The sequence below is a fragment of the Lolium rigidum genome, chromosome 1 (assembly GCF_022539505.1).
Source record: "Lolium rigidum isolate FL_2022 chromosome 1, APGP_CSIRO_Lrig_0.1, whole genome shotgun sequence".
Taxonomy (NCBI): Eukaryota; Viridiplantae; Streptophyta; class Magnoliopsida; order Poales; family Poaceae; genus Lolium; species Lolium rigidum.
In genome coordinates this window covers 148,726,995-148,746,662 of record NC_061508.1, presented here as the reverse complement: position 1 = coordinate 148,746,662, position 19,668 = coordinate 148,726,995, and the positions used below count along the sequence as shown (strand labels likewise).

At 48.7% G+C, this 19,668-nt stretch overlaps 1 protein-coding gene across 1 annotated transcript; it reads right to left on the bottom strand.

The window, feature by feature from the left end:
* Positions 1 to 2,093: 2,093 nt before the first annotated feature.
* LOC124682558 (probable LRR receptor-like serine/threonine-protein kinase At2g23950) lies at positions 2,094 to 6,410 on the bottom strand. Its single transcript, XM_047217217.1, is given in 11 exon segments — positions 2,094 to 2,932; positions 2,934 to 3,073; positions 4,075 to 4,440; positions 4,562 to 4,717; positions 4,995 to 5,113; positions 5,257 to 5,316; positions 5,413 to 5,484; positions 5,576 to 5,719; positions 5,879 to 5,950; positions 6,048 to 6,180; positions 6,308 to 6,410. Coding segments are annotated over 11 exon segments (2,103 nt in total). The 3' UTR covers positions 2,094 to 2,194.
* Between the last annotated feature and the right edge of the window lie 13,258 nt (positions 6,411 to 19,668).

Below are 19,668 nucleotides of genomic sequence, written 5' to 3'. Positions count from 1 at the left end.
CCAATGAGCAAGCTGGTCATATCATCATAGGTAGGCTGGAACCTGCATTTCGTCACCACTTGTAGGCCTGCTCTTAGTCTTGTGCAACAGGGCGTCATCAGAGACCGGCAATTTTAGCAGGATTGAAGGCATGGGTGGATATCTGGTACTGTAAGTGATACTCCACGCATCTGAAATCAATATGTAGCATTGTGATTCATATCGCGCGCTACCTTTTTCAGCATTAAAGACTACTTATATGCATGCAACATTGCCTTTCATTTTGTGTGCTACATTTTTCAGCTATGAATACTGCATCATTGCGTTTCATTTCGGGTGCTAACTTTTTTACCATTAAAGATCACAGTTCAATGCCACAGGTGAAGCTAGGAAAACCATTTAACAATTCATAACCTCTGCAAGCAAAGACACTTCAGTCTCATGCCAACATCATCGTCCTCTCACACAACACCAAAGGAAATCATAAATATATTTAATTATTTATTGCCCCATTCCAGTTGCAGCTGGTGTGGCATGTCGAGAAAGGCTTGAGGACATGAAACAGCGAGGACAGCAAAATTTCTACATGTGTAAAATCAGCAAAAACTTTGTAATAGATGCAACATTCAGAGCTGTCGCTTTTTCAACTACAGCTGCACGCCTAACTGTCAGTTGGAGAATTGGTAAATGTTATTTGCAGAAGCTTGGTCTATGAATCTCTGAACCATATGTACCTATTATTTTGGTGATTTAGTTGACTTGCTTTTTGTTTCTTATCGCCAGGCAAGTTAATGGCAAGACAAGGCTAGGCGTGTTTGCTTTACAGTCTATTCAAGTGTGGGAGCCCTTGACCTACAATTACAGGTACATGTGTCCATTTGTGCAAGCACCATCACATTGACGATATATTTGTGCCTAACATCTCTATAATCTGAACAAGGTTAATGTGTAGGTATACATGCTGACATCTTAGCATTTTCCTTTCGGTTCCCCTAATTAATCGCACATACTTTATTCCTGTACATTGTAGTAACTGGAATGGATAAGTCGGCACTGGTGGTGCACTGCTAGATCCAAAAGCCTGTGGTATCAACCCCTCTGAAATCATCCAAACTTGATGTATTATGATGCAATATATGAACACAACATAGCAGCAATTTGCATGTGACACATTCCTGCACTGTATGTGGATGTTCATACTCCAGAAGTATCTTGCAGTCATCATTGTTAGATCATAGTTTTCGCTTGTATCTATTTTAACATTTCTTAACATAATGGTTGATTACTTGCTGACAATAAGATTAGGGCTGAGACCATAATGGCGAATGTGACCAGGCAGAGCTCTGCTTAAAATGCAAATCATAGCCACATTGACCAGCCTAGATTCTAAATCCATCTTATACATTATACATTTACCCATATGACCATACTTCAGATTTGTAGACAGGTAATAACCTAATGTGCATTGTTACTTCCTTTCCCAGTTTTGACGTTTCAATGTTCAGAATTCATCGATAAGCAGCAGCTGGTGGACTGCAACCTCGAGCGTTTAGGTGCCAAGACATGGAGTCATAGGTTGAAGGTGAGGCCTGTCTGATTCAGACTAGCTAGTACTTATCAGATTAGCAATGAGCAACGCTGGTCATATCATGAGAGCCTAGGCAGGAACCTGCATTTCATCACCACTTCCAGGCCTGCTCGTAGTCTTGTTGGCAACGCCACAGGTGCAGCTAGGAAAACCATTCAACAATTCAAAACCTGTGCAAGCAAAAGACACCCCAGTCTGATGCCAACATCATGGTCCTCTCATACCACACCAAAGAGAAATCCAGCAGCTGCTTATCTTTACAGGTCAGAAAGCAGTCAAAATGACTACATGTCTCTCAAGCCTCCCACATACAGCTAAAGCAGAGAGCTGAGGGAGTGAAGGGCCCCATGCATGAACAAGGGCCACTGCAAAAGAAGGAGATGAGGAGCGGAATGCAAACCAAAGTAGTGCTGCAGTGCTGCATGTGCCCGTGCCCCCAAATCAACAGAAAGAAAAGGAGAGCTAGCAGCAAAAGAAAAAAGAGACTGTAAAAAGAAAAGAAAAGAAAAGAAAAGAAAAGCCACCCCTTTTTCTTTACATCTTTCTTGGGAGAAGGAAAGCTTGATACTAGAAGCTACACATTGTGGTCCACTAAAACTAAGCACCTCGCTACTACTTTCAAACTAGCTAGAAACAAATCCAATCCCCCTCTCCCACCCCCATGTATTTGTTCTTGTTGAAGCACTCTGAATTTGGCTGATCAACTCTGAACGTGCAGAGCAAGCAAGCGCACGCTACCTGGGTCCCTGAGAGCTCCATCTCCTCCACCATGTCGATGGACCGCGCCTCGTCGCTGCTGAGGCTGCTGTCGTTGTCGTGGTAGTCGTTGAAGAAGACGGATCCGTTGGAGTCGTTGCGGTGGTCGTAGCCGCCGAGGCCGTCGTGGAGCGGCGCCGCGGAGGCCGGCCGGTTGGAGGCCTCCCACTTCTCGGCGAGGCCGTCGCCCTCGAGCATCCTGACCACCTCGGACATCCTGGGCCGGTGCGACGGCTGGAACTGCGTGCAGAGCAGCGCGACCTGCACCACCTCGGCGACCTCGATGGCGTCGTAGCAGGGCCCCAGGTCGTGGTCGACGAGCAGGTGGAGCATCCTCTCCCGGTGCACCTTCCTGACCCAGTCGAGCATGACGCCCTTGTGGCTGAGGCTGACGCCGGACCCCTTGCCGACCTCGAGCGCGCGCTGGCCCGTGACCAGCTCCAGGAGCAGCACCCCGAAGCCGAACACGTCCGTCTTGTCCGACGACTGCCCCGTGGAGAGGTACTCCGGCGCGATGTGGCCCACGGTGCCCCGCACCGCCGTGGTGACGTGCGAGTCGCCGTGGTCGAGCAGTTTGGCGAGGCCGAAGTCGCCGACGACGGCCTCGTGGCTGCTCGTCGAGCAGCACGTTGGCGGCCTTGACGTCCCGGTGCAGGATCTTCGGGTCGCACTGCTCGTGCAGGTAGAGCAGCCCGCGTGCGGCTCCCACCGCGATCCGCTTCCGCGTCTGCCAGTCCAGCGCCGGCTTGCCTGAGTGATCAAGCGCAAGTACGAACCAAGACATTTCAAGTTAGTTAATTAATTGATCAGCAGTAGACAAGACAAGCTGGGATTGCTGCCGCGCAGAGTGTACAGTGGATACGTAGTACAAGTATGTGGTGAAAGGGAAACTACAATGCACATACGTACATTCTACCTACGTTGGAACGTACGCCCACAGGGGTGACTCTTTTGGACCAGCATCTGCGCGCCGCGCAGGGCCACTGCTCGGAATGCTGAAACCCCCAGAGTACGTACCAGGCTACGTACGCAGCTACAGTGGCTAGTAAATAGTGCCAAATGCAGCAGCAAGTTGCAAGAGCGAGCAGACACATGAGCTCGTAGCTAGCTCGTGCTGTGTGCCCTGCCCTGCCCTGCCGCCTGAACAAAACAAGAAACAAAATGTAAACCCTGCTCTGCACGCGGCACGCCCACCTCCCTGATCTGCTGTCACCCGGACCACCTACTCGTTTAGCTAGCTAGGTCGCCAATCCCAAAATCAATCGATATAGAAACTAGCGGAGCAACAGTAACACACGACACGACCAGATTGTCCTATCGGCGCTGAACCGGCCGAGCCTGCGTGAGTGGCTACTGGCTAGTGAGAGCACTGACTGTGCCGGTGCGGTGCGTGTCGTCGTGCTATGCTAGGGCGTGCCGCGGCCGGCAGCGCGCGCAGGCGGCAGCGATGGCATGCAGCACTCCGGCGACCCCACAGCCCCGGCATGGGAACGAGATGCGGACAAAACGTGAGTGCGCGCGGTGGTCTGAGGTGAGCCCCAGCCTACCTACGTGGGCCACGCGACCACGCCTGAGCCACTGACGACACGGGCACAGGACGGACTACGACTACTCCCTCCCACGACTCCTGCGTGCTCCGCCGCCGGGGACCCGCCCACCGGAGCTGATCTCCTTCACCGTAGTACGGCGCGCGGCCACCAACGCAACGCGCGCGAACCGTGCCATGGATCGATGTCACGTAAGCAACGTACCTCGCAGGCGGGAGGCGACGCTGCCGTTGGGCATGTAGGGGTAGACGAGGAGGCGCTCGCCGGAGGCGGCGTCGGCGCAGAACCCCACGAGCCGGAGCAGGTGCCGGTGCACGGCCAGGCTGATCATCTGCACCTCCGTCCGGAACTGCGCCTCCCCGGACGCGCTCGGGTCCTTGAGCCGCTTCACCGCCACCGTCGTGCCGTCGGTCAGCCGGCCACGGTACACGTCCCCGAACCCGCCCTTGCCCAGGATGTTCTTCGCGCTGAACCCGTCCGTCGCCGCCTGCAGCTCCCGCAGCCCGAACTGCCGCACGTTGCCCAGCCGCGCCACCGCGCCGCCGCCAACCTCCAGGTCGCAGCAGCCATCTGTGGACATGTACCCAACAATTGGTGACAGTTATTACAGGTGCGTGACAGAACAGTTGGAGTAGAAACAAAATCTCAGATCAGGGTTTTAGCGCTCGGTGACGGGGACGTAACGGCGTACCGAGAACGGAGGGGCCCTTGAAGCAGCAGCAGCGGCGCTGCCGGCGCCTGCGCCGCCAGAGGAAACACGACACGGCGAGGAGCACAAGGGAGGAGGCGCCCAGGCTTGTCCCGACCCCGACCGGCAGCCGCGCGCCAGCCTTTGACCTCGCCGCCCCTGTACGTACACAGGCCAGCGCAAAACAAAGTTAACGCCGATCCCCAGGGTGTGCTGTGCCGCACGCCGCGAGCCACGCCAAGGCACGGCCTTGTTTTTGCTACTACTGCCACAACAACAGTGTCGATCTCCTCCCCAATCGCGCGCTACAGGGCAAAGGAGGATGATGGAATGGAAAGGAACGCAACAGGGAACACTCGAACGCGCACTCCCAGAAAGCAGACACGAACGACTAGACAGGAGTAGCGGATAGATACAGTGTGTAGTGTGTACTCACTGCTGCTGCTTGGAGTGGATTCCAGCGAGAACGGTACGGCGGCCGGCGCCACCGCGGCGGCGCACTCCCCTGCGCCTCCCGGATTATGGCTCCCGCAGATCATTGGGTTGCCCACAATGCTGCTTGGCAAGACGCACACACACGTACGCATAAAATTGGCATTAGTTTCGATCTTTGTAATTAGCACGACATTACTGTGAACAAGTGGCGGCTGGCAATTGAATTAGACGACGAGTGAGTGCACGGGTTGAGCGGTCCGTACTTGAAGGTTCTTGTGGGGAAGACGGGAACAGGGCCGCTGAGGTTGTTGTAGGACAGGTCCCTGGTCAAACAGCCGCATTTGGGTCATGGATTCAGTTTGTGAATTGGAATAAAAAGACAAAAGGAGAAAACGCCGGAGTTAAGTTTGCGTGCTTACAGGAAGGAGAGCTGCGGGATCTTGGCCAGCGACGCCGGGAACGCGCCCGACAAGCTATTGTTGTTTAGCCTCCTGATGCAAAAAAGAAGACACAATTGGAGAAACATAAGCAACTCAGCTAACTGATCAATCAAGAACCACCGGAGTAGCGACGATGGCTCACAGGTATCGCAGCGTGGACAGGCGTCCGAGCGTGTCGGGCACGCGGCCGGAGAAGCGGTTGCTGGAGAGGTCGAGCGTCTGCAGCCTGGGCAGCGCGCCCAGCTCCGGCGGCAGACGGCCCGTGATGTTGTTGTTCTGCAGCAGCCTGGAATTACACGAGCGGAAAACGCACAATTATCAATCATCATCAGCAAACTGCTCTGCCTCTTCTCGCGTTGCGACAGACAGACAGCGCAAGATGGCGAGATGAGTGTCAACGATTAGTAGGCAAGCAATGCAGGGTTGTGTTGAATTGGTCGCTTACACTTGCTCGAGATTGGTGAGGTTGGCGATCCTCCCGGAGAGGGTACCCGACAAGCCCTGGCTCGGCGCGCCACTGAAACGCGAATTTGAGAGAGGTGCCCGCGCTCGTTAATGGAGGAACTGTAAAAGGGAGATGATGAAAGGGAGGAGCAGAGGAGAGCGGGGCTTACAGGCCAATGACAAGGTTGTGCGGGGAGCAGGTGACCATGGCCCAGCTGCAGGGGTCGACGGAGTCCTCGTCCCAGTTGCTCAGCACGCCGTGCGGGTCGACCAGCCCCTGCCTGATGGCGATCAGCGCCACCACTGCACCACGGCGAGCTCGCAGGTGAGTAACTAAGTAATCGACCACGCGCCATGAAACGGCAACAGGTGATGATGATGAAACGGAGTGTTGTTCTTCCGGGTGGCGGCGCGTGAAGAACGTACATACCTTCGGCGTTGAGCGGCTCGGAGGAGAAGACGAGGGAGGGGCCGGCGGCGAGGATGAAAATGAAGATGAGGACGACGGGGAGAAGGGGGACGTTGGAGGCCATCGGGACGGACGGTGGGGAGAATGATGGAGGTGAGAGGCGCCCGAGGAGGAGAAAAGCGTGGGAGGGGAGGGGAGGGGGAAGCAGAGCAGGCATAGAGTGGCTTTGCTTTGCTGCTTTTTCTTCTTGTGTCATGCAAGAGAGAAAGAAAGGCTGTTGGGGCGACTGACGTGACATGGGCGGTCTCATGGCCAGGAGCTCTGTTGCCTTGCATGCCATGGCCATGGCATCGGCATCTTTCGGATTTCGATGGAATGAGCAATGATCGTGCCGTGGAAGCTGACGGCTGGGGCCTGGGACGCTGATTGGCTTATATGTTGTTTCTGCGGTGTGCGTAGTTGTGGCGTGGGTCTTGGGAGCTGAGAACCTTAATTTGATTTCTTCTCTTTCCTTCTTGGGTTGGGTGGTGCTGTGTTACATGGGATGGGGTAGTGATGATCGCTGGTGTGCGTGAATTTTATCGATACAACATGTTGCAGGGGCGGCGGTGGGCGTGATCATGTCATCGAGTGAAGGAAAAGGGAGGGTAAACTGGCATATGCACGTTGCGAGATGGTGCTTTTGTAAATCCTTGCCATGTAGTACATTCAGGCGAACTCGATCCAAGGACCTAGAAAATACATCTTCGAGAATCCATGTCATACACTTTCCCTCTCAAGGGGCGAAATATTATGCATTTGATGTTCACACAATAGCATTGAAGAAAGCTACTACGCACATAATACATCATAATCTTTATTTCAATCCGCGGTGATACTAGGGTTCATCCATATCCCCAACTAAACTACTCATGCATAGGGGACACAGGACGTCATATGAATAGACATGGATGAATGAATATAGTGATACATGTAGGGGATTCACAGTTGTAACATCCCATGTTTAGAGGTTACAAAAGGGAAAACATATGTACGCATCGTATACATGCATAGAAAATCAGAGAAATTTTCGCGCATTCAAATAAAACTTGTCACAATGACTGAAGTTTCACTTGACTTGATGAAATTGAAGTAGATCATCGAGTCAAGCTTTATCAAACCTCAATGTGACATTTACTAAAACCTTGCTTTGGGTAGAAATGATTTTATATATGGGTTAGATCAAATGAGATTAGCTTCATTAAAACAACACCTTCAATGAGGATCAAATACCAGATCTTCTAATGAATCATAATATGGTATTCCTTGCAACCACTTGTGAATACATATTCAACTATAAATCAAATAACAAGAAAGAATTTAGAAACTATTCTTGACTCATCTTTTCTATGTCTTTAACCAACCCATGTTCCTACCATGATATTCATGGTATATGTTCAACCCAATTCTTGAACTTATGTCAAGCACATTCACACAAGTTCTTTCTCAAACCTTGACTATTCCCAATCTTGTCTATCCAAATCTATTTTCATCAAACCTCAGAGAAGGGAGAGGACTATCCATATATTTACATGATTAAAGCATCATCTCTTGAGTAGAACCTATAATACAATCTAAGTTCATGTTGAGTGTGAGAGGTCATTGATACAATCATAGCCATGTGCATTCTAGAAAGTATAGGAGGAGAACTATACCATAATTGACTAAGCCAAGGCTTGATGTTGGAGATGAGAACCATGTGTCACTAATAATACCTTAGGAAGCGAGTCATTGATCATCACAACTTGATAATGACATTATGTTATCACCAGAATTTGACCGAGTCAGAGGTGGGCCGCGATCAAGATGGACTTGAAGAATATATATAGAAGAAATACGTGAATCGGCCTTACATGCAAAGTTTGGGCTAGTTTGCCCGTGTATCTGTAACATAGTAGGTTACGTGTCGGTTAGTTAGAGTTTGCCTCATGCACGGTTGGGATTATTCCCACGTTAGAAAGTCCCCCGGACTATACATATGTATCTAGGGTTTATGGAATAAACAACAACCAACGTTCAACACAAATCAATCTCGGCGCATCGCCAACTCCTTCGTCTCGAGGGTTTCTCCCGGTAAGCACCATGCTCGCCTAGATCGCATCTTGCGATCTAGGCGGCATAAACTTATTATGTTGTTCATGCGTTGCTCGTACTGAAGCCTTTTTGATGGCGAGCAACATAGTTATCTTAGATGTGTTAGGGTTAGCATTGTTCTTCGTATCATATGCTGTCGTAGTGCAACCCTTATACATCTAGCCGCCCTTACACCTATCTTAGGTGTAGGGGCGGCACCCCGCTTGGTCATTGTTTAGTAGATCCGATCCGTTACGGTTGCTCCTTGTTCTTCAAGGATTAGTTTAATATCCGCAATAGTTAGGCCTTACAAAGGGTTGGAGGATCCAGCGGCGTGTAGGGTTGATACGTCTCCGACGTATCGATAATTTCTTATGTTCCACGCCATATTATTGATGATACCTATATGTTTTATGCACACTTTATGTCATATTCGTGCATTTTCTGGAACTAACCTATTAACAAGATGCCAAAGAGCCAGTTCCTGTTTTCTGCTGTTTTTGGTTCCAGAATTCCTAGTAAAGAAATATTCTCGGAATTGGACGAAATCAAGACCCAGGTCCCTATTTTTCTCGGAGCCTTCCAGAACACCCGAGAGCCGCCAGAGGGAAGCCCTGGGGGCCCCACACCACACCGCGGCGCGGCCGGAGGGGGCCGCGCCGCCCTATGGTGTGGGCCCCCAGGCCCCCTCCGAGGCTGCCCTTCCGCCTATTTAAAGTCTCCGTCGCGAAAACCCCGATACGAAGAACCACGATACGGAAAACCTTCCCGGAGCCGCCGCCATCGCGAAGCCAAGATCCGGGGGACGGGAGTCTCTGTTCCGGCACCCTGCCGGAGCGGGGAAGTGCCCCCGGAAGGCTTCTCCATCGACACCGCTGCCATCTCCACCGCCATCTTCATCACCGCTGCTCGCTCCCATGAGGAGGGAGTAGTTCTCCATCAAGGCTCGGGGCCGTGCCGGTAGCTATATGGTTCATCTCTCTCCTATGTACTTCAATACAATAATCTCATGAGCTGCCTTACATGATTGAGATTCATATGATGATGCTTGTAATCTAGATGTCACTATGCTAGTCAAGTGAGTTTTACTTATGTGATCTCCGGAGACTCCTTGTCCCACGTGTGTAAAGGTGACGAGTGTGTGCACCGTGTGGGTCTCTTAGGCTATATTTCACGGAATACTTACTCACTTGTTATGAATGGCGTAGTGAAGTGCTTATTTATATCTCTTTATGATTGCAATGTGTTTTGTATCACAATTTATCCATGTGCTACTCTAGTGATGTTATTAAAGTAGTTTATTCCTCCCTGCACGGTGTAATGGTGACGAGTGTGTGCATCCGTGTTAGTACTTGGCATATGCTATGATCATGATCTCTTGTAGATTGTGGAGTTAATTATCATTATGATTGTATTGATGTGATCTATTCCTCCTACGTGGCGTGAAGGTGACAGTGTGCATGCTATGTTAGTACTTGGTTTAGTCGTGTTGATCTTTCTTGCACTCTAAGGTTATTTAAATATGAACATTGAATTGTGGAGCTTGTTAACTCCGGCATTGAGGGTTCGTGTAATCCTACGCAATGTGTTCATCATCCAACAAGAGTGTAGAGTATGCATTTATCTATTCTGTTATGTGATCAAAGTTGAGAGTGTCCACTAGTGAAAGTCTAATCCCTAGGCCTTGTTCCTAAATACTGCTATCGTTGCTTGTTTCTTGTTTTACTCTGCGTTACTACTGCTGCGTTACTACTGCTTGTTTACTATCCCTGGGCAAAGCACTTTTCCGGTGCCGTTGCTACTGCTTATTCATACCACCCGTATTTCACTATCTCTTCGCCGAACTAGTGCACCTATTAGGTGTGTTGGGGACACAAGAGACTTCTTGCTTTGTGGTTGCATGGTTGCATGAGAGGGATATCTTTGACCTCTTCCTCCCTGAGTTCGATAAACCTTGGGTGATTCACTTAAGGGAAACTTGCTGTTGTTCTACAAACCTCTGCTCTTGGAGGCCCAACACTGTCTACAAGAATAGAAGCTCCCGTAGACATCAAGCACTTTTCACGGCGCCGTTGCTCGGGAGGAAAGGTAAAAAGGCACTCATACTCCGGTTCCGGGTAACGAGTACTTTTACGGCGCCATTGTGTTTGTGCTCGAAGCTATTTCCTTTAGATCCTGCAATTGCATCTTTTTGTTTCTTGTTTACACTAGTTTGGCATAATGGACAACAATGAGCTTCTTATTCTATTTCCTGATTTAAGACATGGATGGTTTGATGCGAAAATTAAAAAACCTATGGAATCTTATTTGCATGCTTGGTAGTAATATTAGTATGAACGCTTTGAACACCATTGTTGATAATGATATAGAAAGTTCTAAGCTTGGGGAAGCCGGTTTTCATGATCTTTTTAGTCCCCCAAGCATTGAGGAGAAAATTTTCTTTGATGATACTTTGCCTCCTATTTATGATGATTATAATGATATTGGTCTTTTAGTACCACCTGTTATGGAGGATAAATTTGATTATGATTACAATATGCCTCCTATATTTGATGATGAGAATAATAATGATAGCTACTTTGTTGAATTTGCTTCCACTACAACTAATAAAATTGATTATGCCTATGTGGAGAGTAATAATTTTATGCATGAGACTCATGATAAGAATGCTTTATGTGATAGTTATATTGTTGGGTTTGCTCATGATGCTACTGAAAGTTATTATGAGAGAGGAAAATATGGTTGTAGAAATTTTCATGTTACTAAAATGCCTCTCTATGTGCTGAAATTTTTGAAGCTACACTTGTTTTATCTTCCTATGCTTGTTACTTTGCTCTTCATGAACTTGTTTATTTACAAGATTCCTATGCATAGGAAGCATGTTAGACTTAAATGTGTTTTGAATTTGCCTCTTGATGCTCTCTTTTGCTTCAAATACTATTTCTTGCGAGTGCATCATTAAAACTGCTTGAGCCCATCTTAATGGCTATAAAGAAAGAACTTCTTGGGAGATAACCCATGTGTTTATTTTGCTACAGTACTTTGTTTTATATTTGTGTCTTGGAAGTTGTTTACTACTGTAGCAACCTCTCCTTATCTTAGTTTTGTGTTTTGTTGTGCCAAGTAAAGTCTCTGATAGTAAAGTAAGTACTAGATTTGGATTACTGCGCAGTTCCAGATTTCTTTGCTGTCACGAATCTGGGTCTACCTCCCTGTAGGAAGCTCAGAAAATTAAGCCAATTTACGTTCATGATCCTCAGATATGTATGCAACTTTCATTCAATTTGAGCATTTTCATTTGAGCAAGTCTGGTGGCCTAATAAAATCCATCTTTACGGACTGTTCTGTTTTGACAGATTCTGCCTTTTATTTCGCATTGCCTCTTTTGCTATGTTGGATGAATTTCTTTGATCCATTAATGTCCAGTAGCTTTATGCAATGTCCAGAAGTGTTAAGAATGATTGTGTCACCTCTGAACATGTTAATTTTTATTATGCACTAACCCTCTAATGAGTTGTTTCGAGTTTGGCGTGGATCAAGAGAGGAGTATGATGCAATATGATCAAGGAGAGTGAAAACTCTAAGCTTGGGGATGCCCCGGTGGTTCACCCCTGCATATTATAAGAAGACTCAAGCGTCTAAGCTTGGGGATGCCCAAGGCATCCCCTTCTTCATCGACAACATTATCAGGTTCCTCCCCTGAAACTATATTTTTATTCCATCACATCTTATGCACTTTGCTTGGAGCGTCGGTTTGTTTTTGTTTTTGTTTTGTTTGAATAAAATGGATCCTAGCATTCACTTTATGGGAGAGAGACACGCTCCGCTGTAGCATATGTACAAGTATGTCCTTAGGCTCTACTCATAGTATTCATGGCGAAGTTTCATCTTCGTTAAATTGTTATATGGTTGGAATTGGAAAATGCTACATGTAGTAATTCTAAAATGTCTTGGATAATTTGATACTTGGCAATTGTTGTGCTCATGTTTAAGATCTTGCATCATATACTTTGCACCCATTAATGAAGAAACACTTAGAGCTTGCTAATTTGGTTTGCATATTTGGTTTCTCTAGAGTCTAGATAATATCTAGTATTGAGTTTTGAACAACAAGGAAGACGATGTGGAGTCTTATAATGTTTACAATATGTCTTTTATGTGAGTTTTGCTGTACCGTTCGTCCTTGTGTTTGTTTAAAATAACCTTGCTAGCCTAAACCTTGTATCGAGAGGGAATACTTCTCATGCATCCAAAATACTTGAGCCAACCACTATGCCATTTGTGTCCACCATACCTACCTACTACATGGTATTTATCCGCCATTCCAAAGTAAATTGCTTGAGTGCTACCTTTAAAATTCCATCATTCACCTTTGCAATATATAGCTCATGGGACAAATAGCTTAAAAACTATTGTGGTATTGAATATGTACTTATGCACTTTATCTCTTATTAAGTTGCTTGTTGTGCGATAACCATGCTTCTGGGGACGCCATCAACTATTCCTTGTTGAATATCATGTGAGTTGCTATGCATGTCCGTCTTGTCTGAAGTAAGAGAGATCTACCACCTTAATGGTTGGAGCATGCATATTGTTAGAGAAGAACATTGGGCCGCTAACTAAAGCCATGATTCATGGTGGAAGTTTCAGTTTTGGACATATATCCTCAATCTCATATGAGAATAATAATTGTTGCCACATGCTTATGCATTAAAGAGGAGTCCATTATCTCGTTGTCCATGTTGTCCCGGTATGGATGTCTAAGTTGAGAATAATCAAAAGCGAGAAATCCAAAATGCGAGCTTTCTCCTTAGACCTTTGTACAGAGCGGCATGGAGGTACCCCATTGTGACACTTGGTTAAAACATGTGCATTGCAAAGATCCGGTAGTCCAAGCTAATTAGGACAAGGTGCGGGCACTATTAGTATACTATGCATGAGGCTTGCAACTTGTAAGATATAACTTTCATAACTCATATGCTTTATTACTACCGTTGACAAAATTGTTTCATGTTTTCAAAATAAAAGCTCTAGCACAAATATAGCAATCGATGCTTTCCTCTTTGAAGGACCATTCTTTTACTTTTATGTTGAGTCAGTTCACCTATCTCTCTCCACCTCAAGAAGCAAACACTTGTGTGAACTGTGCATTGATTCCTACATACTTGCATATTGTACTTGTTATATTACTCTATGTTGACAATTATCCATGAGATATACATGTTACAAGTTGAAAGCAACCGTTGAAACTTAATCTTCCTTTGTGTTGCTTCAATACCTTTACTTTGATTTATTGCTTTATGAGTTAACTCTTATGCAAGACTTATTGATGCTTGTCTTGAATTACTATTCATGAAAAGTCTTTGCTTTATGATTCACTTGTTTACTCATGATATTACCATTGTTTTGATTGCTGCATTCATTACATATGTTTACAAATAGTATGATCAAGGTTATGATGGCATGTCACTTCAGAAATTATCTTTGTTATCGTTTTACTGCTCGGGACGAGCAGAACTAAGCTTAGGGATGCTTGATACGTCTCCGACGTATCGATAATTTCTTATGTTCCATGCCATATTATTGATGATACCTACATGTTTTATGCACACTTTATGTCATATTCGTGCATTTTCTGGAACTAACCTATTAACAAGATGCCGAAGAGCCCGTTCCTGTTTTCTGCTGTTTTTGGTTCCAGAAATCCTAGTAAAGAAATATTCTCGGAATTGGACGAAATCAAGACCCAGGTCCCTACTTTTCCCGGAGCCTTCCGGAACACCCGAGAGCCGCCGGAGGGAAGCCACGGGGGCCCCACACCACACCCGGCGCGGCCGGAGGGGGGCCGCGCCGCCCTATGCTGTGGGCCCCCCGTGCCCCTCCGAGGCTGCCCTTCCGCCTATTTAAAGTCCCCGTCGCGAAAACCCCGATACGAAGAACCACGATACGGAAAACCTTCCGGAGCCGCCGCCATCGCGAAGCCAAGATCCGGGGGACAGAGTCTCCGTTCCGGCACCCTGCCGGAGCGGGGAAGTGCCCCGGAAGGCTTCTCCATCGACACCGCTGCCATCTCCACCACCATCTTCATCACCGCTGCTCGCTCCCATGAGGAGGGAGTAGTTCTCCATCAAGGCTCGGGGCTGTACTCGGTAGCTATGTGGTTCATCTCTCTCCTATGTACTTCAATACAATAATCTCATGAGCTGCCTTACATGATTGAGATTCATATGATGATGCTTGTAATCTAGATGTCACTATGCTAGTCAAGTGAGTTTTACTTGATGTGATCTCCGGAGACTCCTTGTCCCACGTGTGTAAAGGTGACAAGTGTGTGCACCGTGTGGGTCTCTTAGGCTATATTTCACAGAATACTTACTCACTGTTATGAATGGCGTAGTGAAGTGCTTATTTATATCTCTTTATGATTGCAATGTGTTTTGTATCACAATTTATCCATGTGCTACTCTAGTGATGTTATTAAAGTAGTTTATTCCTCCTGCACGGTGTAATGGTGACAGTGTGTGCATCCATGTTAGTACTTGGCATATGCTATGATCATGATCTCTTGTAGATTGTGGAGTTAATTATCATTATGATTGTATTGATGTGATCTATTCCTCCTACGTGGCGTGAAGGTGACAGTGTGCATGCTATGTTAGTACTTGGTTTAGTCGTGTTGATCTTTCTTGCACTCTAAGGTTATTTAAATATGAACATTGAATTGTGGAGCTTGTTAACTCCGGCATTGAGGGTTCGTGTAATCCTACGCAATGTGTTCATCATCCAACAAGAGTGTAGAGTATGCATTTATCTATTCTGTTATGTGATCAAAGTTGAGAGTGTCCACTAGTGAAAGTCTAATCCCTAGGCCTTGTTCCTAAATACTGCTATCGTTGCTTGTTTCTTGTTTCTTTGCGTTACTATCTGCTGCGTTACTACTGCTTGTTTACTCGTCCTGGGCAAAGCACTTTTCTGGTGCCGTTGCTACTGCTTATTCATACCACCTGTATTTCACTATCTCTTCGCCGAACTAGTGCACCTATTAGGTGTGTTGGGGACACAAGAGACTTCTTGCTTTGTGGTTGCAGGGTTGCATGAGAGGGATATCTTTGACCTCTTCCTCCATGAGTTCGATAAACCTTGGGTGATTCACTTAAGGGAAACTTGCTGCTGTTCTACAAACCTCTGTTCTTGGAGGCCCAACACTGTCTACAAGAATAGAAGCTCCCGTAGACATCAAGGGTGTAGTTTGCTAGCCCTAGACAGGATGTTCCGGGGATCAACCTCGTGTTGGTTTTTAGGCCCTGTCTAGGATCGGCTTACGATCACCGTACGCGAGCGCGAGGCCCAATCGTGAGTAGGATGATCCGATTATGCGGTGAAAACCCTAAATCGTCGTAGATCGCATTAGCTTTATCTTGATCAAGCAGGACCACCATATATTCGGACACCTTGTACGAATCATGGGTGGATCGGCTCTTTGAGCCGATTCACGGGATAACCTCGAGAGCCGATCGAGGCTCGTATTTAATGTTTACGTGTATGCCATGCAGGAAACTAAGGGAGACATCATCCAACACCTTCCGACCGGGTATAGGTCGGGTGGCACGCCCTTGCGACGAGCATCGGACGTGTGACCGAAGGCTTTGCGGGCCGTCGCTGCGAGGGACCAGGGCCGGTCGCAGCCCCGAGTTGTTCCCGACTCTACGGTGTTGCCGATCGCTGCCCGCCGGTGGGTTTCGACCGCAACACATTCCGGCACGCCCGGTGGGACCATCTTCGACATCCACCGCATCGCCATCTACATCCGAGATGGCGAAAGCACTCCGGTCAAGTACGAGGATCTGACTGACGAGCTCAAGAAGAAGCATGACGAGATCAAGGCAGTCCTCGAAGCCGACCTCATCGGCTCTTTCCACAGAACCCGCTCCCACGGCATCAGGTGGAAGGGGTTCTCACCGAAGGCGCGCTCGATGGAGTGGACATGTCCGCCCCGTCGAGAAGAACGCACCAGGTCGCTGCGTCGGGAGATCAACTTCATGGTGGCTCATTCGCTGCACCGCCACTCCGAGAGCTCGGTGAACACTTTGGAGCGTGTCGCTCGCACGTGATCCAGGAAATCATGAGCCATCAGTATTCTCCGTCGGGACCAGCTCTGGGGACTTACAAAGGGGAGATGCCACTCCAGTCCCGTCCACCGCTGCCGTTCGCGTTGGCAGCACCAGAAGTGCCGAACTCATCGGCATACGTCGTCTACAAGATTGGTGGTGACCCTAGTGACTACCAATTCCTACCGAGGCGCCCAAGGAGATCCCGCACGGATACACGTGCGCATACGTGCCGGACCGTAGTAGCTCGGGCACTCTCGAACCGAGGCTGCAACAGCGGGGGTCTCCGGAACAGCGGGAGGGACGTCGGGAGCAGATCTTGAGAAGCAAACGTGGTTAGCTAAGTACGCCACTCCGACAAACCTCCGGAGCTCAGCTCCTGCAGTTGGCTCAGAACTGGAAAAGCAAGCATGGCTGGCTAAGTATGCCACCCCGGCGAATCTTCAGGGTTCGACACCTTCAGCCATCACTGCGGATCAGATTTGTACAATTCTGAAAGATCAGTTCGGCATGATGCCGAAAAGGAAGACATTCGGCTATACCAAGCCGTACCCCAACGAGTACGAATTGATCCCGCTACCACCCAAATATCGGCTCCCTGACTTTACAAAGTTTAGTGGATCGGATGGTTCCAGCTCCATCGAGCATGTGAGCCGATATTTGGCACAGGCTGGGCACGATCTCAGCATCAGACGAGCTGCGTGTGAGGTTCTTCGCACAATCCCTCACAGGATCGGCTTTCGGGTGGTACACATCGCTGCCACCGAACTCGATCCGGACTTGGAAGTAGTTGGAAGAGCAATTCCACATACAGTATCACTCAGAGGCTTCCGAGGCTGGTATTGCCGATCTAGCACAAGTACGACAGAAGCGCGGGGAAACAGTGCCGAATACATCCGACGCTTCGGGACCATTAGGAACCGATGCTATTCGGTTCACGTAAGTGAAAAAGAAGCGATCGAGTTAGCGGTGGTGGGTCTCTCATCATCGATCAAGGACGTGGCCTCCCAAGCGGACTACCCTTCATTGGCGCACATGGTGCGGAAGCTGTCGGCATATGAACGGCGCCACCCGGATGTTTACCAGGACAAATTCAAGCGTGCGGTGGTCCTGGTTGAGGCAGACGAGGATGAAGGTGCTGCGGGAGATCAAGAGGTAGCAGTGGCTGAATGGACTCGGGCGGCAGGCCCCGTATCCTGCAAGTGGGTTAAGCCACAAGGCCCTCCAAAAGGGTTCGACTTCGACGTGACCAAAACTGAGCAGATTTTCGACCTCTTACTCACGGAGAAGCAGCTAAAGGTACCCGAAGGCCACAAGATCCCCACGGTGCAGGAGTTGAACGGAAGGCCATACTGCAAGTGGCATAACACGTTCACCCACACCACTAACGACTGCGGGGTGTGGCGTCGACGAGATCCAAATGGCGATAGAAAAAGGGCGGCTAATTTTCAACCGAGTACGCCATGAAGGTCGACACACACCCCTTCCCCGCCGTTAACATGGTGGAGTATACTTACCATGGAGGGTGCCAGCCAGATTTCTCGTGCAATATCAACATGGTGGGACCCGGGCACCACTGCGGTAAGGACGGAGATGAGGGCAGCTGCTCTCATAGCAAAGACACAGAGGAAGCCGCTCCACGCGATCGGCCCCGCCACGACGGCAAGCGCTACGTCACAGAGGGAGAAGTGAAGAACATAAGATATCAGCGACCTCTCTCTGATCACCTCCTCAACAAGTATGTGAGTCGAGTATGACCAACGCCGACGATACAACGACGATGATGAAAAGGATCGTCCGGCTAGGGACGACGGAGACGTCGTCGGCATGATCGCGACGAGGAGCGATATGAGCGCCACGCCAAGGAAAAGTCAAGGGAGCAAGACGACGAGGATAGGCACTGGGACTGCCCCTTCTTCAGACACTGCTGGGATTCAGGAATGAGCCGATTGCCAACAATCGGAAACTGCCCAGAATGCAAACAAAAGAAGAGGATGCAGCTAACGTGTCCGTGTTCAAGCGCCTAGGGCCTCTCCCGCCTCGAAGCAAACGCGCTGGGTCCCCTCGGATGGAAGATCTTGAGGATTTGGAAGACGAGGGAGAAGAAGAAGAAGACAGGTACCACCGGCCAAGGTGGTGCCCTGATGGACTCAGCCGTTCCCAGAAACGAAGGGTTCAGTGTCTACGTGGGTTGGAAGAAGCTGAAAGGTTATACCTGCACACGTTAAGGAAGGCACGGCCTGATCTGGCCACCAAAATTCAGCGGACCCTGGACGAAGAAGGTCGGCCACAAAGAAAAGAGTGGCGCCCCAGACAAAAGAAAGCCGATGATGAGACATCGGCTGGCACAAACATGGTCTTCATCCTTCCAACGGAGTTTAGCGCTCCGAGATTAGACGAAGCACACTGTGGCACAAGCTGGATCTGCGGCCCACGGCCGGTCATCTTTGAGAAGCCACGAGAAAGAAGTTACGGGCATCCGAAGGCCCTGTACTTGCGAGGATACATCAATGGGCAGCTCTGTCAACAAGATGTTGGTAGACACCTGGAGCGGCGAGTTAACATTATGCCATACTCCATGCTACGTCGGTTGGGACGCTCCAGCTCGGATCCGATCAAGACCAACGTAACACCGAGCGATTTCAACGGCCAAGCATCTGACGCACAAGGTGTTCTGAATGTGGATCCGACCGTAGGAAGGAAAACTGTCCCTACGACGTTCTTTATTGTCGACAGCAAAAGCTCCTATGCTTGTCCTACTAGGGAGAGATTGGATCCACGCCAACTGTTGCATTTCATCCACGATGCACCAATGCCTAATACAGTGGGATGAAGATGAAGTAGAAGTCGTCCACGCAGATGATTCAGCCGAGATTTCGACGGCTGGCATGAACGTTTGGGAGACATCAGGCCAAGAGCCACTCTCAGGCATTAATTTGGACGACTGCGAGCGCATCGACATGACAAAGAACGGGGTTAGGCTGGTTTTATCCACCGGCCTGACCGTGTAACGAAAGCAAACATCGATGGAAGAACGTGGCGATGCCGATCCAGGTGATCGGCCCCAAGGATCTATGGAGGAACATTACAAAACCTTCATCGAGCAAGCAACGTGGAGGCCGATTCCAGCAATCGGCCAAAATTATCCTCACCATCCATTCG